A 25,015-nucleotide genomic window follows, 5' to 3' on the forward strand; every position below is an offset into this window, starting at 1 on the left:
AAAAATAAAATCCCCAAGGTGTTAGACCAGGAGAATAGGCCAGATCTAGGGACAGCATTTTTAATATCACAAATTGCTGTATTAAATGGAATAGTCTCTTTCTCTTTCCTCGGGCGATGAGGGAGGCAGCAAAGCATTTCGTAAAGAGCAGGAACTTTGGAGCTGGAGTTCCCTGGGTTCCAATTCCATCTCTCCCATTGTTTGTGTGACTGGAGGCATGTCAAGTTCTGAGTCTCAGTTTACTTGTCTTCAAAATGGGGAAAATAACTTCTGTCTTTGGGGTGGTTTGTCAGGATTAGCAATAATACATGTGAAAGTCTGGTACATGGTGGGTGTTTTAAGGAATGGTAGCTATAATTGCACTTCTTAAATTCTTTCTCTCGTTCTAGAATAAGACTTTTTTTTCCTCCCTAATGAGATGATGATTCACAGACTAGAGCCAGGTTACGCAGGTGCTCATCCTAGCGCTGCTCTTCACTAGCTGCGCGACCTTGGGCTAGTCGCCTAGTTTGTAGCTCAGCTTCCTCATCTGTCGGTGAGGTCACTTATGATGCACACCTTCTGGAGTTGTTAATTATATTAATATTTGTGAAGTTCCAGAATAGTTTTTGGCTCATATGTAAGCACTAGTTAAATATGTGATATATAGAAGTAAACACTTAAAGCTGAGGTTAATTGGTTATTGTTATTAGTAAAGGAAATAGGATTAGAGATGGGGCTAGAGACAGCAGTGCTGAGTCATAAATGACGGCCTACAGGCAAGGGAAGCAGGCACAAACAAATTTTGTGGGATAAAAATCAGACAACTCTGAAGCTGGCACAGATTCTCATGGCTGCTGTGGATCAGTAGGAAGATCAGAGCGGTGGAGATATGTACTTTTAGCTCACTCTGACAACAACCTGAAGAGAAATGTTACCACCTGAGTGGTTTCTGCTGTGTTTTCCACTGTCGGGGAAGAGACCAAAAGGAGAAGGAATGTGACTTAAGCAGAAAATACTTCCATGCAGCACTCCAGAACACCAAACACCTTCTGCTTTGGTTGAAAAAAAAAATATATATATATATATTAATATATATAATGGGCATACATATATATACAAATATATTTTTATATTATTATGTTTCAGATAGAAGGCTGGAGGTCGAACAAGTCTTTGGATTATTTTCTGAGTACCATTGGATGTCATTGTGCACAAAATTTTTTTTTTAAAGATTTTATTTATTTGACAGAGAGAGAGACAGTGAGAGAGGGAACACAAGCAGGGGGAGTGGGAGAGGGAGAAGCAGGCTCCCCGCGGAGTAGGGAGCCCAATGCGGGGCTCGGTCCTGGGACCCTGGGACCATGACCTGAGCTGAAGGCAGACACTTAACGACTGAGCCACCCAGGCACCCCTGCACAAAATGTTTTTTTAAATTTACTTTGAATTAGCATAAATAATACCAGAGTTGTCTTCTTTTTTCATTGAACTTTTATAACAATTTTATTTTATATCCTACATTTGAGCTAGTGCCAATCTTCACATAAGGCTTTGTTTTAATACAAATTGAGTATCTGGTAGACTTATGCAGATGCTCATGTTTGCTGTCCTTAATGCTCATGCTTATATTAAAAAAAGCCATAGCTACTGCCCAGAGGTAAGTCAAAGAATAGAAGACATCTTAAAGGTAAAGCAAACTTGTGGGGGAAACTCAAGAATGTGTACACGTTTAATGAGAAATGAAATGTTTTTATGGCAGAGTGATTTTTCTCTCCATCTCAGATTTTACAGAGATTTTTAAAAAGAGAAAGAATAAAACAGAAGGGTTTAGTAATTTCCTAGCAGGAATATTGAGAATACTTTAATCCCTGAGGATTTTTGAAAAGTTCATCATGTTTTGTTTTCTGCAGACTTCCACTGGCCTTAATAGGTATTCTAAGAGAAAGATTCAGGGTGCTGAGTGCAATGAATGGAGGAGGTGGAACGAATAGTTAGGCTGTGCCCCACACTTGCACTGTTTTTCCTCTGCCTGCAACCCTACTGTGTGGAATAGAGCAGCCCATCATTCTACCCCTGAGTTGAAAGCTAAGAGTCTTCTTTTCTCAAGAAGACAAAGGAAGTGCCTGGTGGAGATTTGGGGCTGATAAGGGCAGTGCGCCTGCAGCAGACAAAGTCCCTTGTCTTTGTGGTATTTGAAGGCCCACCCTCTGCTTACCTTAAAAATAGCCAGTCTTTTGATGAGTCCAACATCTCCACACACAGGACTCTCTGCCAACTGCCTTTTTATAGGAGAGAACAGCAGAAAAGCAGAGGAAACCCACAGCAGTCATAGAGGAAAAAGTCACCCTGACCTTTACTCAGAAATATGCATTAGATATATGAAAAGGAACAGCAGCAAAAGAGTGATAGCATAAACCGAACAAATGTTCCTAGAAGAGGCAGAGATTAATTAAGGAATTGAGGAGAGTACATAAAAGAGAACTTGGCATTTTAAGAAGATGACATCTGAAAAATAAGAGGATGCAGAAAAATGGAAACAAAGAATAAAGAAGAACTCTTGAAAATCAGAAATTTGCTGAAATTAAAATAGTGCTATAGGGGGGCTCCTGGGTGGCTCAAATGGTTAAGCATCTGCCTTCGGCTCGGGTCGTGATCCCCGGGGGCCTGGGATTGAGCCCCGCATCAGGCTCCCTGCTCAATGCAGAGCCTGCTTCTCCCTCTCTCTATGCCATTCCCTCTGTGCTCTCTGGCTCTGTCTATCTCTCTGTCAAAGAAAGAAATAAAATCTTTAAAAAAAAATAGTGCTATGGAAAATTTGAAAGATGACTATAAGGAAATCTCCTAGAATGCAGTGCAAAAAGAGAGGCAGAAAACTTACAGGGCAGAGATAGGCTCAGTCAAGTTGGTCCAGTATCCACATACTTAGAATTCCAAAAGGTATGACAGAATTAATGAAGAGTTGAAAAGATCAAATTAATAATAGAAACTTATTTTGTGCTCTGAGACACGATCTGAATCTTCACAGTGACAGGTTCTGAGGGCTCAGCAAACTGGAAAAAGACAACTTCAAGTTTAGACTAATTCTTAGGAAATGTGAGAACACTAAGTGTAAAGAAAAGATCCTCAAAGCTTCTAGAGAGAGAAGTGAGGTTGTCAAGTCCTCCTTAGTCTTGAGCACTTCTCTGAGGCACTCCTGCCACCTCTCATACTTTTCCTATCCAGACCTGGGGTCAGCCACCTTACTAAGGAGTGTTGGTTTCTTTTGATGGTCAATGGTGTTTGGAAACCAAGACTTGAATGTGATCATTGTATCTGGAGTATGGTGGCTTCTCGATCCTTTCAGTGGATAAAGCTAGGTGGCGAGGGGATATAAATATATAAATGCTTTATCCTATGTTATATATACAAAATAATTTTTACCAAATATCAGTATCACTACTAACAACATTTGTGCTAATTAAAGTCCAGAGTTTCTTTGCAGATTTTTTTTTTTTTGCCCTTAGAATATAGGGTGTTCTTTTTTTTTTAAAAAGATTTTATTTATTCATTTGAGAGAGAGAGAGAGTGAGCATGAGCCAGGGGAGGGGGAGCAGAGGGAGAGGGAGAAGCAAACTCCCCAGTGAGCAGGGAGCCGGAAGTGGGGCTTGATTCCAGGACCCAGAGATCATGACCTGAGCCAAAGGCAGATGCTTAACCATCTGAGCCACCCAGGCGCCCCAGAATATAGGGTGTTCTAAGGGCATACAATAGAACACTATGTCCAAAAGATAAATTCTTTCTTCAGTGTGATTATCAATTTGGCATATAGATTCAGATTCATTTATTTTTGTGTATATTTTGAGAGTTTACATACCCCTTTAATGTTTTTGAATATACAAAATACTTACATGATTCAAAAGTCAAAACTGTATAAAAATATGCCCAGAGAGGCCTTACTGACATCTCTATTTTTCCATCTCAAGATCTTGTTAAAATGCAGATTCTCATTTAGCAGATCTAGAGCCTGTTGTTCTACATTTCTAACAAGCCAACAGGTGATGCAGATGCTGCTGGTCCACAGACTGCCCTTTGAGTAGCAAGTTCCAATATGACAGATTTGCCTATTTTTCTTTTGGTATTTTATATACAAGGGACAGGATAGCAAATGGCTTCATATTAAAGGCTTATCCTTTGAATCACATCAAAGAGTGTGAGTGAAGTGACAGGAGATAGAAGAAGACACAGGAAAAGCAGGAGGAAGGAGAACAGATAGCCAGTGTCATGGGGAAGTCCCTCCCAGAGTATCAGCAGCCTGTACTGCAGGAAATAGCAGCACTGATGAGGGTGGGGGCTGTAGTGGGGCTTGCTCTCACTTCGAGCAAGAGGAGCAATCAACAGCAGATGTTGGAATAGCTCTGCTGGGGTGTTGGAGGCTGGGGCTGAATAGCTAGCCACCTTCGCTTCGCTGCGTTAGCCTCTGAAAGCACACATTGGGAACCTCCTTGAAATGTGTCTCCTGGTGTGGGCTTCACATACAGCTCACTAACTCCCAGGGACAACCATCTGTTCCACTAGGGAAAGCAAACCATTCTGAACTTGTCTTTCTGCCGTCCTTTGGGAGCTGTCAAGATGTAAGTAGCAGAGCAGCCCTGAAGCTGAGTCCTTCAGCCCCGTGTGCTACACATCTGATCTGCCTCTTTTAACAACATGGCAGTATAACCAAAGAGACTAGGAGAGTGAATAGTACTTGTCGAAATATGTTGGAAAGTTCATTCACTAACCTCAGTTTAGCTGGGTTACTCAGTTCCAATGAATATACTTATAGGCTGAGGTTTTACTATATTCGAATTTCATTGAGGTGTGGCTTTATGCACTCTTTCAAATATATTGAAATTATTCCATGGGGTTCAATTTAATTATTTTTATTTTCTCATAGAAATAATAAAAGCACATTAAAAATGCAGTAAGAAAAGAAAGAGTCCACATTCCTATCATAATTTACATATTACACAGCATTTGGGTGATTATTTCCCTTGAGCTTGTGTGTGTGTCTGTGTAAAATAGAGTTATAATTATACTGTAGAAGCAATATTACACCCCATGTTTTTTGATTTTACATTATAAGCAATTCTCCATGTTTTTAAAGTCTTCATAAATAACACTTAAGAGTAACTAAATCATGTCTTCTTGAGTTAACTAGGCCCGTAAATATTGTTCATTTAGGTTGGAAGTTCCTTAAAGAGTTGTCAGCATTTGAAATATATGGGATGGGAAATAAACATAGATGACCAAGAAAAGGAAATGTTCTTTTGTTCTTTTTGGTACCTTTTTTTTTCTCTAAGTGTAAAATTATCTCTAAATCTTGAAAAATGTGAGACAGTTCTGTTACTTTATTAAAGGATTCATAGAGATGGGTATTTTACTTGGTGGGTAGTTGTAACACAATGTATTTAATCCAAAAGAATCCCAAATTACTTTTTTTTTTTTTTTAAAGATTTTATTTATTTGACAGAGAGGGAGACAGCGAGAGAGGGAACACAAGCAGGGGGAGTGGGAGAGGGAGAAGCAGGCTTCCCCTGGAGCAGGGAGCCCGATGCGGGGCTCGATCCCAGGACCCTGGGATCATGACCTGAGCCGAAGGCAGACACTTAACGACTGAGCCACCCAGGCGCCCCCCCTTTTTTTTTTTTAAAGACCCAAATTACTTTTTAAAATCAGTCTTTCCTCACCACCTGGCCTTAGTTAAAAGCCTGATAAAACTTCCTAACAGGTACCTTGCTCTTGGGGAGATGAGGTCACTGTAACACAGTGCTGACCTAGAGGTATGCATAGAGTACAGCTGGAGCACAGAGAGAGAGTGCTTAGTCTAAGTTGCAGCATTGAGAAGGATTTCTGGAGAGAATGATTTCTTAAAGGAAGTTTAAGAGTGTAGAAGAGTGACCTGACCGAAATGTGGAAGGTTCTCTAGGTAGAGGGACCAGCAGGTGTCTTGGGCCCATTCTCAGACCAGTCACTGCATGGAGATGGAGTGCTTGGTAGTCGCATGACTGCCTCCATGGCCCAGGAACCCTGTCCTTATCAGATTAAGGTCAAAGAGGCACTAGTCAGAAACAATAATAACAACAACAAAAAAGAAAAACAAGCGAGCATATTATAATCTGGGAGAGCAGAGAGGAAGGAAGCTTTTCCTAACTACTCAAGCATCCTTCACAAATTCTTATACATATTTTTTGAGTGACCATCCTAATGTACTCCCTTGTCCCCTGAACTCTTTTGAGTAGGTTGGATTCCTAAGGCTTATTGAGGAGACAAAAAAAAATGGTTGGCTACCATTGCTGTAGTTGAATCCATCAAGTATTTAAATGATTAGGATTGTGATTTTTAAAATATTAATTCATCTGGCCACAGTTGGCTGGTGAATTTAAAAAGGGAGGACAACATCAACATAAAAAGATTCTGCACAGCGAAGGAAACAACCAACAAAACCAAATGGAAACCTACAGAATGGGAGAAGATATTTGCAAATGACATAGCCAATAAAGGGTTAGTATCCAAATATATATAAAGAACTTAGATCAACACAAATAATTCAATTAAAAATGGGCAGTGGACGTGAACAGACATTTCTCCAAAGAGGACATACAGATGGCCAAGAGGTACATGAAAAGATGCTCAACATTGCTCATCATCAGAGAAATGCAAATCAAAACCACAGTGAGAGATCATCTCATACCTGTCAGAATGGCTAAAATAAAAAGCATAAGAAACAACAGGTGTTGACGAGGATGTGGAGAAAAAGGAACCCTCTTATACTGTTGGGAATGCAAACTGTGCAGCTACTCTGGAAAACAGTATGGAGGTTCCTCAAAAAATTAAAAATAATTCTAAAAATAGTTCTAAAAATAGACCTACCATATGATCGAGTAATCACACTACTGGGTATATACCCAAAGAATACAAAATCACTAATGTGAAAGGATATATGCACCCTGTGTTCATTGCAGCACTATTTACAAGAGCCAAAGAATCACACTACTGGATATTTACCCAAAGAATACAAAATCACTAATTTGAAAGGATATATGTACCCCTATGTTTATTGCAGCACTATTTACAAGAGCCAAATTATGGAAGCAGTCAAAGTGTGCATCAATAGATGAATGGATATATATATATATATATATCCATATCACCTAGAATACTATTCAGCCATAAAAAGGAATGAAATCTTGCCATTTGCAACAACCTGGGTAGATCTAGAAAGTATAATACTAAGCAAAATAAGCCGTTGGAGAAAGACAAATACCATATGATTTCATTCATATGTGGGATTTAAGAAACAAAACAAATGAACAAAGGAAAAAAAGAGACAAAGCAAAAAACAGACTCTTAATTATAGAGAACAATCTGATGGTCTCCAGAAGGGAGGTAGGTGCAGGGGTGAAATAGGTGAAGGAGATTAAGAGTATACTTATCTTGATGAGCACTGAATAATATGTAAAATTGTTGAATCACTATGTTATAGAACTGAAATTTCACTGTATGCTAACTATGCTGAAATTAAAATAAAAAGGGAGGATGAGACTGAGGCAGAGAGACCATTTAGTGGGCTCCTACCTGGATTGGAGACATGGTATGGGGGTAAGTAGGAGAGAAAACAGTTAAAGAACTACTTAGGGGGGAAAATTGGCAGGTGGATTTGGTGTGTTGGTAGAAGGAGGAGAAGAAACCGTGTTTGACTCCCAGGGTTTGGGTTGAAGTAAATGGATGGCGAGGTCATTAACTGCAATTAGGAAGAAAAGTGGTGGCAGTAGTATCGTTTTAGATTGGTATCTCATTTTCAGTGCTTTTGTGTTTCTTAGCTGGGGTTTCCTAGACACCATAGCCTGAGGCAAAGCTAACAAAATGGAAGGCTGTATTGGAAAGTGCATCCCAGGGCGGTGAGGGTGAGGGGATAGGAAAGGGAGATGGGAGGAAGGAAAAGCACGTGCAAGGTGGTGTGTTACTGATCTGGCTACAACTTCATCAAGTGAGTTATCTTTTAGACAGGCTTTAAAGAACTCTCTCTGGGCCTGGTGCTCATTCAGGGGCATGACTTTGCATTTTCTATGTCTCCCAGGCTGAAGTTTACGCCATGGAGGTATTGTTTTACCTTCACCCTTGGATTTGGGGTAAGGGGTTACTCTGGGCAGCCAGTGGGAAGCAGATCCCATGTCCCATAATGTGGCGAGTAGTATGAGTCGAGGAGTGCTTGGAGGACCTGGAACCTCTGTGGTTTCTATAGAGTCGGATTTGGGCAAACAGCTGAGGTCCAAGGGATTTATGGAGGTACAGGTGTCGGGGCAGGAGTGAAAATAGAGAGAGGCATGCAAACAGAGTCCAGAGCAATTTTTCAACTACCCTCAACCCTATACTCTTTCCCTAGCTTCCCATTTATAGTCTGAGAGTTTTATGATGCTCTGATTTTTGCTATACTGTTTTATTTTTAGTACTGCTCAGGTTTTAATCTTAGATTCATATTCTTCTAGTTTATGAACCCAATACCTCCATTCACATAATTTCTAGACTATGGGTTTAATATAATTGTGTTCCTCTTATTTTTTCTTGTCTTTGTCTAGGCTGCTGTAACAAAATACCACTTACTGGGTGGCTTCTTTCTCAGAATTCTGGAGGCTCAAAGTCCAAGATCAGGGTGCCAGTATGGCCGGGTTGGGGGCCTTCTTCCAGGTTGCAGATCGCTGACTTCTCATTGTATCCTCTCATGGCAAGGGAGCTTTGTTGGGTCTTTTTTATGAGGGTATGAATCCCATTCATGAGGGCTCCACCATCATGACCCAGTCATATCCCAGAGGCCCCACCTTCTAATACTATCACCTTGGACCATTAGGTTTTCAGCATTTGAATTTTGTGGGGTGGGGGGGGGGAGACACACAGTCAGACTATAGCAACTCTCTGGCTCATTACCTAGGACAGAAAGACTTCCCTAAGGGTCAGATCCCAGTAGGTGTTTGATTTTGTCTGTTCCCTATGAATTCCTATGTTCATCTCTATAGCTTGCTTCCAGAACAGACAAGATACACCAAATGGTTCAGTAAAGAACTTTAAAGGCAATGCTTTAGAATAGACTCTTCTTTGAAGGATGTCATAAACAGGGCATAAAAGGAGACGTTGCTTTATGAATATGATGTCAGAATTTTTTAAGTTAATGACTCAGTAACTTTTTATTGAATGTATACTATATGGGAGGCTCTTAACTGAGTTTAAGGATACAGTGCTGACAAAAAAATGTCCCATTTCTGCTTTCATGGCATTTTCTCTCTAGTTGGGGCAAGGGCATGGTAGGCTTGGGCACAGGCATGAGTCAAAGGATGGGATGGATCCCTGTAAAAATGACTGCTGACTGAGTGTTATCTCAGAGAAGTACATGTTGAAATGAGACAACAGGATAGCTTGGTCAGGGAGCCAGAGAAGACTTCCATAGTAATGGAAGAGTAAGAATTCACAAAGTGAATGGGGAATGGGGATAGGTGGTAGCAGGAGGCTGTTTGTTCATTTGGCAAGTGTTTACTGAACACTAACTATGTGGTAGCACAGTCCTAGGTGTTGGGAATCCAGTTGTGAATAACCCAGGCAAAATCCTACCTCATGAGAGTTGTTGGTAGTTTGGACGAGGATGATGATGGCAGAGGAGGTGAAGAAAAGTGGCTTGATAGGAATAATATTTAGGAGTCAAAATTGATCATTCTTGGGGAAAGGACTGAGTTATAGCTGAGAGAGGTAGATGTCAAGGTGACTCTTGTTTCTGGAATGTATAACCAGATGGGTGGCAATTGTCACTGAGCATGGGAACACTGGTGTGGGGTAGCTTAGAGTGGGGAGGGACCGTCCCTCTACATCTAATTGGACATGACTTTGAAGTGTCTTTGAGATAGATGTCCAGGTGGTGATGTTAAAGGAGCAGCTGGATACATGAGGCTGGAATTTCAGAGGTCAGGTTTGGGCCATTAAAACACACTCAGCAGGTGCCTGCATCAGGGGGTAATGGCACTGGGCAAAGGGGAGATTGCTTATGGCACAGAAGAAAAGAACTAAGTTTTTAAGTCTTTTTTTAAAACCTGTGTTTTTCAAAACCAGATGAAACTATATTGCTTTTAATTAGCATGTGGATTTCAGTCTGAATGCTGTATACTCCCTGATGAAACAAAACTTATTTTTACCCTTGCCCTATGCAGATAGTTTATAGGTGAGAAGAGGAGATATTCAAGTTTTAATGAGGCAGTTATGGATCTAGGCAGTATGATTTAAGATTCCAGTTTCACTATTTAATAAGCCTTGGTATTTCCTTCCAAATGTTGAATTTACAGTCAAACCACCATTGTGAGAAACATCAGTGGTAGGTAAGTATCATATCTGTGAACTATTCAAAAAGGCTGATGAAATTAAATTGGCCTACATTTTCCCCAATAATAGTTTCAAGGCAGGTAAAGATTCTCAGCAGAACAATGACCTAAGGAATGTGAGCCAAGGAATAAGAATTAGAAATGAGACAAAAGGAATATGAACAAAACCTGTCACCCATGGGGCTCATCATTTTTTTTCTTCGTGTATTTCTAGAAAGGTTCCAGAAGGTTAATCTATTAACCACTTAAAAAATATATTTTCCTAGTTTGTAATTATAATTAATTTACTTTTCTATTAAATGCTGACCTTTCTTGCTGCTTGAATTTCAGTTTTAATTGTCATCAGAAGTCACTTAGAATATTCTCCTTTGAAACAGACCTTTGCTGACATTTAGTTTAATTTCTCAGTATTTGTGGGGAAAAGTAACATGAAGACAAATAAATCCTCATGCTTATTAATCTAATTTTGTAAATGTCCATAGAACTAAATGTTCCTTTGAACATTAGTGAGAAAAATTCTTCTTTTTTGTAGTAAATATTCTGGTTGGAATTAGAAATATATTGGGAATGGAACAGTGTTATAAATAGAACACTGCTTATAGTTCATATTTAAAATGTGCACACAGCATTTTTTCCCTTTAGCTTTATTGCATATAGGTTTCACTTTGAAAATAAGTGAAATTTTGATTCAGTGAAGATTTTCTTCTTTATAAAAATAACTTCAAATAAGCCCTGCCCTACCCCATCCACTCCACTTGATTGTTGGCATATTTTCTTCTGGTTAGTTTGTTCAAAGCTTCCTTTTACTCTACCTACAGATAAACCAAAAAATAACAGAATCCAGCAAAAAAAAAAAAGTAGACATTTTTATAGTGGTATAAATTTATCTCTGGACTATTCTTTTTAGTTGTAAAGCAGGTTGCCCAGTGAAAGTGACTGCTCTTTTTGTTTTTAATGAAATAAAGTTGAAATTTGGGCTACTTCTGGGGTCAACTGCTTCGTTCTTTATTTCTGGTTGCACCTACTTCATAACAGAATTCAGGAGTATACTCAGAATATTTGCTTCCATACTGGTGTGTTCTTTGTTTACCATTCTTCTTTTCTAATGGGTATCTCCAGATGTGTAGTCAGAGTCTAATAAAGGCAAAGAATATGGATTCATGTGTAATATATCATTTCTTTCCTCCCTGTTTTCCATTTAATTATTTTCTCGAATGAGAGGAAAGGTAGGGTTGAAGAGTAGAAGGCTTTGGGGCCAAGTGAAATTGTTTTTTGGCTAAGAGGGTGGCAAGTATCAGAAAAGTACAGTGGTGTGAGACCTTTTCTCTAGCACAGCCTCTGTCCCAGAATGGGAGAGAGATGCTCAGTAAGTCAAGACTAGAGCTCTCCTTTCTCTTAAGTTTTTTTTTTTTCCTTTCTTTTAGATTTATACTTCATTCAAGACAGAAGCAGACAGTCTGGCCAATATTTCAAATTCTCACCTGTTTCTATTCTGCTCTGTCACTTAGGAATTTTCTAGAACACTTGGGTTATTCCATGAGTTCTCTCCTGGTCTTTCCCAGTAGCCAATTATGTGTTTACTTCACTTGTTAGGGAACAGAAGAGTTCTAGAGCAGTAGTTGTTTCTAATTGGTGTTCTTCGACTCTTCCCAATAGACTGGGCTCATTGGACTCAAGGCCAACCTTTAGAGTGGGTACAGTGAGCTGGGACCCAGAGTGGTCAGAGGTCTCTGTTGGGAGCCATGAGAAGCTTGAACCCGGTACTGTGCTGGGCCCATTTGTTGATATAGCCCCACAGTCTGGATGGTTTGCTGCTCACCTTCTCCATGGGTGAAGTGTGCTATAAATGGTTATTGCATTTTAAAGATTATTTATTTATTTATTTGAGATAGAGATAGAGAGAGAGTGCACATAAGCAGGGGTGGAGGGGCAGAGGGAGAGGGAGAAACAGATTCTCCACTGAGCAGGGAGCCCAATGTGGGGCTCGATCCCAGGACCCTGAGATCATGACCTGAGCCGAAGGCCGATGCTTAACCAACTGAGCCACCCAGGTGCCCGGTTATTGCATTTTAAGCATCACTGGAGTATACAGCTTTGTATTGGGGCTGGTAGGTTTAAAGAAGGTAGGCTCTAGCCTGCATCCTCAAGAACTTTTATACAGGAAACAGGTGACACACTAATAAAGATCAGTATTGATTTAATGTGAAAAAAAAAAAACCTCTACAAAAACCAGAAGTAAATAAGGAAAATATAGGGCGCCTGGGTGGCTCAGTTGGTTAAGCGACTGCCTTCGGCTCAGGTCATGATCCTGGAGTCCCGGGATTGAATCCCGCATCGGGCTCCCTGCTCAGCAGGGGGTCTGCTTCTCCCTCTGACCCTCTTCCCTCTTGTGCTCTCTGTCTCTTATTCTCTCTCTCAAATAAATAAATAAAATCTTTAAAAAAAAATAAGGAAAATATATTTTGCACTCTTATTTTAACATTAGGGAGGAAATCCTTTTTGTCAGTTTGGTGTCTCTTCCTCTGTTTATGTGTCTATACATGTATGTACAAGTACACATACATGTACATGTACATACAATGTACAGACTTATACACACATCTGCATACATCTGTCATAGTGGGACTATGTTGTATGTCATTCTGCAAGTTTTTTTTTTTCACTGAGAATATGATGAATAATGTCTGGTATCACTATTATAGATTAGCTTAATGTTTGTGATTATTATTTTATAATCCACTTTCACCTATCTTATTTAATTCTCAAAACCACCCTGTAGTGTGAACACTGTAAGGAAAGAAAATTACAGCCGTGTCTGGCTTGGGTATCAGGGTTGATGTTAGCCTCGTAAATGAGTTTGGAAGTGTTCCTTTCTCTTTGGTTTTTGGGCAGAGTTTGAGAAAGATTGGTGCTAATTCTTTAAATGTTTGGTAGAATTTACCAGAGAAGTCATAGTCCTGGGCTAAAAAGTCCTGGACTTTGGGGTGCCTGGGTGGCTCAGTCGTTAAGCGTCTGCCTTCGGCTCAGGTCATGATCCCAGGGTTCTGGGATCGAGCCCCGCATCGGGCTCCCTGCTCAGCGGGGAGCCTGCTTCTCCCTCTCCTACTCCCTCTGCTTGTGTTCCCTCTCTTGCTGTGTTGCTCTCTGTCAAATAAATAAATAAAATCTTTAAAAAAAAAAAAGTTCTGGACTTTAATTTGTTGGGAGGTTTTTGATTACTCATTCAATCTCCTTGCTCATTATTGGTCTGTTCAGGTTTTCTGTTACTTTATAATTCAGTCTTCATAAGTTGTAGTTTCTAAGGAATTTATCCTTTCCTTCTAAGTTATCTAATTTGTTGGCATGTAATTGTTTAGTTTCCTCATCCTTAAAATGGGAATTTTAATAGTAATAATCTCATAGAGATGCTGGGAAATTTTAAAAAGCTAATTTATATTCAAAAAGCTTAAGACATTCTTTGACATTATACTTTCTAACAAAACTCAGGAGAAAAGAATTTATTCTCTTTAAGAATACCACAGATGAAGTTTGAAGAGAGAATCAATGCAGCAAGAATAGGAGCTATGGGAATGTAAGCCACTTGCTCATGTTACCTAGCTGTGCCCTTGGGATCTGCCAGGCCTGATTTCAATATATACTACTTCTGCTTAAGGTTGAAGTGCTCTGTGCACACCCAGCTTTATGGCTTCAGAAGGTCAGTCAACACCAAATTCGTGTGGAGTGCCCTTGTTGCATAGCTTTGTTCTAAAATCTTAAAGGTCCGTGTTGTAATTCACCTAGAGCAGGCCTGTCAAATGCCGCACAGAATCCCTATCTGTCACAGAGACATGAAACACCAGTGAATCTGGGTTGTATAACCCAAGTGGCAGAGCGGCTGCCATGGCAGCCCACTCAAACCTCAAATGTCCCACTCAAACCTGGCAGATTTTCAAGCTACTTGATGGAAGGGTTAGAAGAACATACCCATAGGGCGCCTGGGTGGCTCAGTTGGTTAAGCGACTGCCTTCGGCTCAGGTCATGATCCTGGAGTCCCTGGATCGAGTCCCGCATCGGGCTCCCTGCTCGGCGGGGAGTCTGCTTCTCCCTCTGACCCTCCCCCCTCTCATGTGCTTGCTCTCTCTCATTCTCTCTCTCTCAAATAAATAAATAAAAATCTTTAAAAAAAAAAAAAAAAAAAAAGAAGAACATACCCATATAAGGTATATGATGCCTTCAAAATTCGAAGAAGCCTACTAAGAGGTGGCCTTATTTTTTAGTGATAGGGAGAGCCAGCTATCACCTTAGAAGAGATATTTTGACATAGTACAAGACTCCTAGAAAATGTACAAAGATGGCAGGCCTTTGAAGTTTTGTAGGAATCCTCCCCACCCTCAAGCACATACGTTTCTCACCAAGGTTTGTAGAACAGGTAGTATTTACGGTTCACTCAGCATATAATGGAAAGCGTGGCATTCTGTGGAATGGAGAGACAAGTGGGGTCCCTGGGGACTAGATTATGACAGTGTGCTGGAGAGTTGATAGCTTTGGGATAGGACAGTAGGATGCCAGCTGGAGGCAAACTGCTCAGGTGTTCTTTGCTAACACATACATAGAAGAAAAATAACAATTTGCCAGATCAATAGCTGTGTGCCAGATGCCGGGGAATGTGTTGATTTACTCCAGCAGTGAAGTTACATCTGGTACAGCATCTGCTCTCTACAAAATCCATCTGTTTTCTATAAGGCCAAACAGGCAAGTTGAATGTGGATGTGCTAGGAATGATCACCTTCATCCTTCAAGTCCTTGATGGTGATCCTAATTTCTGCAGTCTCTGCAGAAATGAAGTGTTTTTGACTATTTTCAGAGGTAGAGAGAGCACTAAGAGTTTGTACTTGATCTTTTTATTTATTTATTTATTTTTTAAACCACTGTAGCCCTTACACATCAAGGAACCAGTGAGGGAATCTTCCCATTGCTATGTCTGTTCCAACTCCATATTTCAGAAAATAATGATGGCATGAGTTCTGGGATGAGTGGGAGTTGGAACTGAGCCCAAACTCCATGATTTCCATAAGCCTCTACTCTGAATGGTGCAACATGGTACCATTTTGGGTCTTCAGGAATGAGTGTCAGTTCAGAGCCATATTTGACAATCCCACAAAATTCTGATTATTTCCTCTTCCCCAGGGTATAGTCATTCTGGCAGTTGGCTGCAGGTTTTTTTTTTTTTTAAGATTTCATTTATTTTTTGAGAGAGAGAATGAGAGAGAGAGAGAGCACATGAGAGGGGGGAGGGTCAGAGGGATAAGCAGACTCCCTGCCGAGCAGGGAGCCCGATGCGGGACTCGAGCCCGGGACTCCAGGATCATGACCTGAGCCGAAGGCAGTCGCTCAACCGACTGAGCCACCCAGGCGCCCCTGGCTGCAGGTTTTTTGAGGAAGTCTGGGAGGAAGATTTATAGTACAGATTTTTGGCTGTGTAGCAAGGTCCTTCCTCAAGGGGACCTGGCTTCCTTTTACTCAAGGGACTCTAGGTCTGTGGACTGGCTCAAGTTTGGGAATTGATTGAGGGACTGCTACTTCCTATTTTATAGCCTTGATGCTTATAAATATCAAGTAGGACTTGATAAGCTTCTAATTATTTCTCTCTTAGAGTCACCATGATCAGACATCCACAGGATTAGACTTTGGTTTAGTTTTCAGAAACCTCATCTCTGGGGCTGTAGCAGATAGAAGTTTCTTTCACAGTGGTTACTGAAACTTTTTGGTTTTTCACTAATCCTTGAGTCTGGAATTTAAAGTTCTCCATTTACTTTTTTCCTTTTTCTAGAAATGCAAATTCTGGGACCCACCCCAGACTACAGAATTAGTGACTCAGGGGTTGGGATTCAGCAATCTGTAGCTTAACAGATGCTCCAGGTGATTCTTATGAACCCTCACCTTAGAGAACCACTGATACAGAGCACTTTCAGAATTCTCAGAGAAAATTATTTTCATTGCATAATTTTAAACCAAGACAGTTAAGGGACAGAACAATGACTTAATTAAAACATACAGGGACTCAAAAGTTACCTCCATTGTATTCTTCCTTTGAAAGCAATTGGACAAACAGTTCTTGGGAAAGAAGGAAGTAAACAAAGGAAGCAGTGAAGTGGAAGACAAAGGGCCTTCGAAATGTGGAAGCCAAGAGCCAGAGGCAGAAAGTAGGATTTCCAGGATGGTGGTAAAGGGAGGTCTCAGGCTACCTTCTGGGTAGCAGACCCAGAAAGTAACTGCTCCAGGGACGCCTGGGTGGCTCAGTCGTTAAGCGTCTGCCTTTGGCTCAGGTCATGATCCCAGGGTCCTGGGATCGAGTCCCACATCGGGCTCCTTGCTCAGCAGGGAGCCTGCTTCTCCCTCTCCCTCTGCTGCTCCCCCTGCCTGTGCTCTCTCTCTTTGACAAAAAAAAAAAAAAAAAACTTAAAAAAAAAAAGAAAGAAACTGCTCCAGGGAAGGTTAGGAGGACAAAAACTATGACTCTGAGATAAAAATGTAGTTGATAAATTTGACCTTTCAAAATAAAATACTTGTAGGTATAAAATCTATCTCGTGGAACAGGTAAAAAAAATGATTGATGGTTATTTTTAAAAATTGAAAATAAGAATAAATTACTAATTCTAGGAAATCCAAAATTTATACATGATAGGAAAATATTCTCTTGGCTTATCAGCAAATGTTAACATTAATGTCTATTGTAATTCAAATTTTCAAATAAGATTTTGGTAGTATGGAGGAGAAAGAAGTTGGAGGTGCTGTGACATCTAAATGCTCATCTATCCTAATAGGAAGTCAAGATTTAACATATAATATTGATAATCAAAAGTAGCAATTTCTTCATATTATTTAGATATATAAAGAATAAGTACTTGAAAGACCTTTAAAATAATTAAAAATGGCTACTTCAGAAAATGGTAATGGATTGGTGAAGGGTGGTACAGGGTTTGACTGTCATTTAAAAAAACCATTTGATTATTTTAGGGGTTCCTCGATGGCTAAGTTGGTTAAGCGTTCAGCTCTTGGTTTTGGCTCAGGTCATGATCTCTCAGGGTCATGAGATCGAGTTCTAATTTGGGCTCCATGCTCAGTGGGGAGTCTGCTGGAGATTCTCTCTCTCCCTCTCCATCTGCCCTTCCCTCGCTTGTGCGCACATATTCTCTCTCTCTCTCTCTCTCTCTCTCAAATAAATAAATAAATAAATCTTTTAAAAAAATCATTTGGTTATTTAAAAAATTATGTGCATATATCATATAAATTTAAAATGAGTAAAGAAGAAATTCCCTGATCTCACAAAACATAGTGCAAATGAATTTAATTTTCCAAATGTGTATCGGGCTGTGTGTAAAGCATAGTAGTCATAGGGAACTATGAGATTAATAAAATCAGTCTATGGGGCACCTGGGTGGCTCAGTCGTTAAGCGTCTGCCTTCGGCTCAGGTCATGATCCCAGGGTCCTGGGATCGAGTCCCACATCCGGCTCCCTGCTCAGCGGGAAGCCTGCTTCTCCCTCTCCCACTCCCCCTGTTTGTGTTCCTGCTCTCGCTCTCTCTCTGTCAAATAAATAAATAAAATCTAAAAATAAATAAATAAATAAAATAAAATCAGTCTATGCCTTCTAGGAGAATATAATCTTGGCAGAGAATAAAACAAGTATCTATAGCACCACAGTAGCAGGTAAGACTAGAGAATACTACAATCTCCACTGCCCATTCTAGCCACTGACACCCCAGTAATTGTGACATTCTGGCACAGTCCAAACATGAAACACTTTACTCATGTCATTAACCTAATTACCCCAGTTTCTGTGTTTGTTCCTGGAGATGCCTTAAGAAAAGGGAAAGAATCATAAACCCAATTACTTCTGCCATAACTCAGTGAGTTTTATGTGGGCACATACATGTGGGATGTGTGTATATACATGTATGCACACATTCACACAGAATTTTAAGTTTTTCTTATTTCAAAAATGTAGTTAAGAGTTTCCACCAAATAGCAAATAAAGACTAGTCTAGATTAGATTTAGCATTAAGACTGTTATGCAGATATTATCAAACTAAGCTAATTTTCTAGTTCTCACATTGCTACTGTCCCATTTCCTTTGGAAATGCAAATTGTATTTTATTTTTTTGGAAATGCAAATTTTGACTATAAAACTTTTATTTAGTCTAATATAAAATTCAAAAGAAACTTCAGGTCACAATAGTATTTGATGAGAAGTCCTGGAGGAAAGATCTTTTAACATAGTTACTGTGAGCATTCAAAGCACTGCTTTGGTTATTACGCCTCCCAGTAAGAAAAGGAAGAAGGCCAGAGAATATTTACATTTACATTGTGGTGAGCTCGGAGTATAATGAATGAAGAACACTATAGATACCAGGGCAAAGGCATTATTAAGTCCATGCATGCTGTGTTCCTTATAAATTCTGGTTCTTTTCCCTAATGTTTAATTACAAAATTGCCTTTGCTTAATTCCTTTGTAGATTCTCTCTATATTAGAGAAATTGGCCGTTTATATTTAATAGGTACCGAAAAGCTGAATAGAAGCTTTGTGTGCATGGGTTAGGCTTGAGAGTGGATGGGTTTCAGTATACAAGGTGATTGGGCACCAAACTAGCATTTTTCTTGGGGTACCATCAAATGTTAGGATCTAGAAATTTTTCCTCTAGGGCTTTTTAGTTACTGGAATACACGAATATTTTAGCCCTGCATGGGTAGCATATGTCAGGCTGCCGGCACTTTGGGAACAGGGTAGAGAAGAAGGCTAGGTTCTCCTGTGGAATGTACAGACATTCAGTCAGTCTCCCTGTTTTCAGCCCTGCACTCAAGTTTATGCTCATCAGATTCACCTGTGCCACAGACTTGGGCTGCTGGAATAGGTGTGTGTGCTTTCATGTGATTGCTCAGAGGAGGGGAGACCTGGCCGTGGAGTGGGACTTGCGTGGCCCTGGAGATAGATTTTCAGTCAGTGTAACAGTTTTTAGTGCCACCTACACTTTCTGTGGGAACTGGTACCTTCCAATCAGAGCTGCCCCACAGGGTGGGTCAGCTGCTTCTAAGCATATTTCCCTGGAAGTAGTGAGGGTGAAGAGTTTTCTGTTCTGTTCTGTTCAGTCAGCTACTCCATCTGCTTTTTGTCTTAGGACACTTAAAAAAAAAAAATTCCTTATCTGTTGACGTGTTTTTCATTCATACCTTTTGTCCTTTGAGATTGTACATTTTGTTTAAAAAAATCCCTTTACTGTCATTTCAGTGTGATTTTGAGATGCAGGGTCTATGGTCAGTCTGCCCTTTTAACCAGATGTCCGAACCATTTGTTCATTGCTGTCTCTTTAGTGCCTGGCACATACTAGGTACTTAAATAAATATTTGATGAGTGAATAATGGAATGAATTATAAGTTAGAAGGTTTTATAGTAAAGGGGGGCTTTGATGGCAGAGAAATATTATGACTATATATGTTTATATAAGAACCTAAAAAGTATCTTTTAAATTGTGGTTTTGTTTTTGTTCCTCAACATGGTTGAGGAAACCAAGTATTTCAAAGTGTGGCCATCAACAAAATGAAAAGGCAACCTGCTGAATGGGAGAAAATATTTAAAAATCATGTATCTGATAAAGAGTTAATATTCAAATTTATAAAGAACTCCCACAATTTCAATAGCAAAAAAACAAACTATCCTAACAAAAAATGGGCAGAAGATCTGAATAGACATTTTCCCAAAGAAGACATACAGATGGCCAACAGATAAATGAAAAGATGCTCAATATCACTTATCATCAGGGGAATGCAAATCAAAACAGGTGACGTTCCACCTCACACCTGTTAAGTGGCTATTATGAAAAAGACAAGAAATAAGTATTGGTAAGGATGTGGAGAAAAAGGAACTGTCATACGTTGTTGTTGGAAATCTAAATTGGTGCAGCCGCTATAGAAACAGTATGGAAATTCCTCAAAAAATTAAAAATAGAATGCCATATATTCAGCAATTCTGCTCTTGGGTATTTATCTGAAGAAAACAAAGACACTAACTCAGAAAGATATATGCACCCCCATGTTCATTGCAGCATTATTTACAATAGCCAAGATATGGAAACAACTTAAGTGTCCATTGATGCATTGATGGATAAAGAAATTGTGGTATATAAACACAATGGAATATTCATAAAAAGAATGCAATCTTGCCATTTACAACAACATGGATGGACCTTGAGGGCATTATACTAAGTGAAATAAGTCAGACAAAGACAAATACTGTATGATCTGTCTTATGTGTGGACTCTAAAACAACAAGCAAAAAATAAGAAAAAGCCCAAGCTCATAGATACAAGAGAACAAGAGATTGGTGGTTGCCAGAGGCAGGGGGTGGAAATGAATGAAATGAGTGAAGGGGGTCCAAAGGTACAAACTTCCAGTTATAAACTAAATAAGTCATGGGGATAAAATGTATAGCATAGTGACGATAGTTAATAATACTGTATTACATATATGAAAGTTGTTAAGAGAGTAGATCTTAAAAATTCTCATCACAAGAAAAAAATTTTTTTGTAACTGTGTGGTGATGGATGTGAACTAGACTTATTGTGGTGATCATTTCTCAATATATATAAATATTGAATATGTTGTACAAATGAAACTAAATAAAGTTACAATGTCAATTATATCTCAGTGAGAAAAAATAAATTATAAAGCATGTGCTACTTCAGGATGGAGATATGTTTGTTTTACTTGGTCAAGCACAATTAGAACTATTACGTTAGGCTTAAGATACACATTTGCCTATTTATAATTTTTCTTTAGAGATAGACTTGTATTGAAACTGATTTATGTAGCAAGCAAAGTCTTTATTCTTATTTGTATGTATATTTAGATAATTTTATTATTTATTTATTTATTTTTTATATTTAGGTAATTTTAAAGAGACTTATGGTGATTATGTTGTAAAGCTTTCCAGCTACCACTGCTTCCTTCCCATTGGACCTTTGTGGTTAATAAAGTTTGAGAATTACTGGATTAGTGTGGCCTCTTGTTCAAGTATATTTTGCATTTCAAAGTGAACATGTGAAGAAGAATGAAATCTAATAGGGATAAAGAACTTAAGCTATAAAAATGAGAGTAAATAGTAAAATTAATGTTTTAATCAAACAGATTAGTATTCTCCTTATTCATAAAGGCAGCCCTGGACAACGAAGAGGGGACTGTAGAGAGATACAAATATGATAGACAGCCTGTGATTTGGCTAGAGTGCTAGATCTTTGGGTCTTGCAAATGGGATGCCTCCACACTTCATACCCCAGGAAATGAGTAAGTGAACTTTTTTGCATTTTCCCCTAAAATTGATGACTTAATTCTAAATTCAAATAATGAGCAAATCACAGTGTTGTTTTAAACTTCCATGCATTTATTTTTCCCCCAATTTTTGAGCTTTATTAAAGGCATCTGCTCATAAATCCAAAGAGAGGTCTTTCTAATTAAAGAGGTTGCCTCCCCAGTAAAGAAGGAAGAGCCCATGCCACAAAAGTGGATTAGTAAGATAGTAGATTAAGAAAGTCCCTTATGGAAAATTCTAGGGTTGCAGAAATTGATAAGAAGTTGAGGGTAAGGATAAGAGAAAGGTGATAAACTGGAGCAAGATAACCAAATATCTTTGGGGCACCTGGCTGGCTGAGTTGGTAGAGCATGCATGATCTCAGAGTTGTGAGCCCCATGTTGGGTGTAGAGATTACTTAAAAATAAAGTCTTAAAAAAAAAATAACCAAATATTTTTGAAAGTTTTCTATAATAGATTCTCCACACCTGAATGTTTTTCTGGTTATCTCCTTTAGAATCCCCATCTTTGTTATTTGTTTGACATCTTTTATCAAGTTGGTAACATACAATCAAGTCGGTTTTAGGGAGAAGAAATTGAGAAGATAAAATATATAAATCAGAAATTAAAGGATGGAAGTGGGTGGGCATGGGAAAGAAGACGGAATATGAGAAGCAAAGAGAGCTTTAGAAAAAGAAAACTCTTGAAAATATGACCAAGACTTTTTACATGTAATTTTTTTCTCCTCTTGAATAACTTCTCCAGTATGGTTGGTGTTGGGATTTTTGAGAAGAAACATGAAAAAATAGAAAGCCAGGAATTTGTTTCAGACCTTTATAGAAAATAACCTAGTACCTCCTTATATGGATGTTAGAACAAAAGTGTGTGATTATAATGCAATCAATAGGAAACTGACTTCAGTGTTCTTTGCCAAATAGTTTTATGTTAATGTAAAAATGGAATATGAACCTGTACCAAAGAGTTATTAAGAAAAATATTAGTACTTTCAGGAGAATCAGATACTAAAATCTGTATTAATAGTGACTGTGGAAAGGCCATGCTGCTATTGGAAATTTCAAAGAAAAATTAACAGGAAGGTTATAACTTTTGCTTTTGAGGCAGTGATACATTTTTGATTCTCTTCATTTTCACTTTATATATAAATGTCATGAAAATTCCATCATGGTTGACAAATATAAAACAGAACAACCATATTTTAGCAGGCCAGAGACTTAAGTATTTTTCAAGGTTTAAAAAACTTGTCTTTCATGATGAAAAGTAAGAAGTCAAATGTTATTTACAAATCCCATTTCTCATTGGCTTTTTGTGTTTTGGGCTTGTTTTCAGGCAAAAGGACTGCTATGGAAGATGGAGCTCTTTGTCCGTTTTCCAGAATGTGTTTCCAAGCCCATCAATGAAACATGATACTGCTGCTCTGTGTTGACATGCTTGAAGACCACCCACATCTCTGCTCACGCCTTCCATCCTGCTGAAACCATGGTCTTCTCCGCAGTGTTGACTGCATCCCGAACTGGGGCAACCAACACAACATTTGTAGTCTATGAAAACACTTACGTGAACGTTACGGTCCCTCCACCATTCCAACATCCCGGCCTTGGCCCGCTGCTCAGATACAGCATGGACGCGATGGCTCCCACTGGGATGAGTTCCTTGACCGTGAATGGCACAGCCATACCCCCAACACCAGCAGTTTTTAAGAGCCTAAACTTGCCTCTCCAGATCATCCTCTCTGCTATAATGATATTTATTCTGTCTGTGTCTTTCCTTGGGAACTTGGTTGTTTGCCTGATGGTTTACCAAAAAGCTGCCATGCGCTCTGCAATTAACATCCTCCTTGCCAGCCTGGCATTTGCAGACATGTTGCTTGCAGTGCTGAACATGCCCTTCGCCTTGGTAACTATTCTTACTACAAGATGGATTTTTGGGAAATTCTTCTGTAGGGTATCTGCTATGTTTTTCTGGTTGTTTGTGATAGAGGGAGTAGCCATCCTGCTCATCATTAGCATCGATAGGTTCCTTATTATAGTCCAGAGGCAGGATAAGCTAAATCCATATAGGGCTAAGATTCTAATTGCGGTTTCTTGGGTGGCTTCCTTTTGTATAGCTTTTCCTTTGGCTGTAGGAAACCCTGACCTGCAGATCGCTTCCCGAGCCCCGCAGTGTGTGTTTGGGTATACAACCAACCCGGGTTACCAAGCTTATGTGATTTTGATTTCTCTAGTTTCTTTCTTCCTACCCTTCCTAGTGATACTGTATTCGTTTATGGGCATCCTCAACACCCTTCGGCACAATGCCTTGAGGATCCACAGCTATCCCGAGGGTATATGTCTCAGCCAGGCCAGCAAACTGGGTCTCATGAGTCTACAGAGACCCTTCCAGATGAGCATTGACATGGGCTTTAAAACGCGTGCCTTCACCACCATTTTGATTCTGTTTGCTGTCTTCATCGTCTGCTGGGCCCCATTCACCACTTACAGCCTTGTGGCCACATTCAGTAAGCACTTTTACTATAAGCACAACTTTTTTGAGATTAGCACCTGGCTACTCTGGCTCTGCTACCTCAAGTCTGCATTGAACCCACTGATTTACTACTGGAGGATTAAGAAATTCCATGACGCCTGCCTGGATATGATGCCCAAGTCCTTCAAGTTTTTGCCACGTCTTCCTGGTCACACGCAGCGGCGGATACGTCCCAGTGCTGTCTATGTGTGTGGGGAACACCGGACAGTGGTGTGAATGTTGCACTGCCTGATGTTTGGGGTGATGGTTGCTCTTTATCTGCTTTGAATTTTCTTTCACATGGGTCCTCCAAGTATACCTTATTGGTTTTTATAGGGAGTGTGTGTGTGTGTGTGTGTGCTCAGTGTAAAGAAAGAATGGTGATTAGTTATAATTCTATTACCAAGGATACACAATAGGGAAATGATCACAAATGTTACCTCCAGGGTTCAAGAGAAATCCTTGATTTAGGGTGGGGAGATGGTGTTTTGTTTCTTTGATTGATTTTGTTTTTGAAGCAGGAATCAAGACTGTGCTTTATTGAGCCTGCAGTTACATTGAATTGTAGGTGTTTTGGATGCTGCTAAGGTATGCTTAATTGAGTTTATCATTTTTTTTTTTCCGGAAGACATTGCTGCTTTTTGTCATCACATTGGAGCCAAAACCACACACATTTCAGTAGATAAATATTTACTTTTATTGAAAAAAAATAACCCAAGGCGGTAGTGACATTTTAAAGGTCATTAATATTTACTTTGGTGCACTTTAAGAAATAATGTACAAACTAATTCAGTCATGTTTTTCAGAATTGTTTTTA

General features: G+C 39.4%; 1 protein-coding gene across 1 annotated transcript; it reads left to right on the forward strand.

The window, feature by feature from the left end:
* The first annotated feature begins 23,109 nt into the window (after positions 1 to 23,109).
* GPR63 (G protein-coupled receptor 63) lies at positions 23,110 to 24,435 on the forward strand. The gene has a single exon (XM_021693618.1). The coding sequence runs from the start codon at positions 23,176 to 23,178 to the stop codon at positions 24,433 to 24,435; it is 1,260 nt and encodes a 419-aa protein (XP_021549293.1). The 5' UTR covers positions 23,110 to 23,175.
* Positions 24,436 to 25,015: the final 580 nt, after the last annotated feature.

The sequence above is a fragment of the Neomonachus schauinslandi genome, chromosome 8 (genome assembly GCF_002201575.2).
Source record: "Neomonachus schauinslandi chromosome 8, ASM220157v2, whole genome shotgun sequence".
NCBI classification, from domain to species: Eukaryota; Metazoa; Chordata; class Mammalia; order Carnivora; family Phocidae; genus Neomonachus; species Neomonachus schauinslandi.

Excerpts from the sequence above, each read along its gene's own strand:
- GPR63 (XM_021693618.1), top strand. The coding sequence starts at position 23,176 with ATGGTCTTCTCCGCAGTGTTGACTGCATCCCGAACTGGGGCAACCAAC.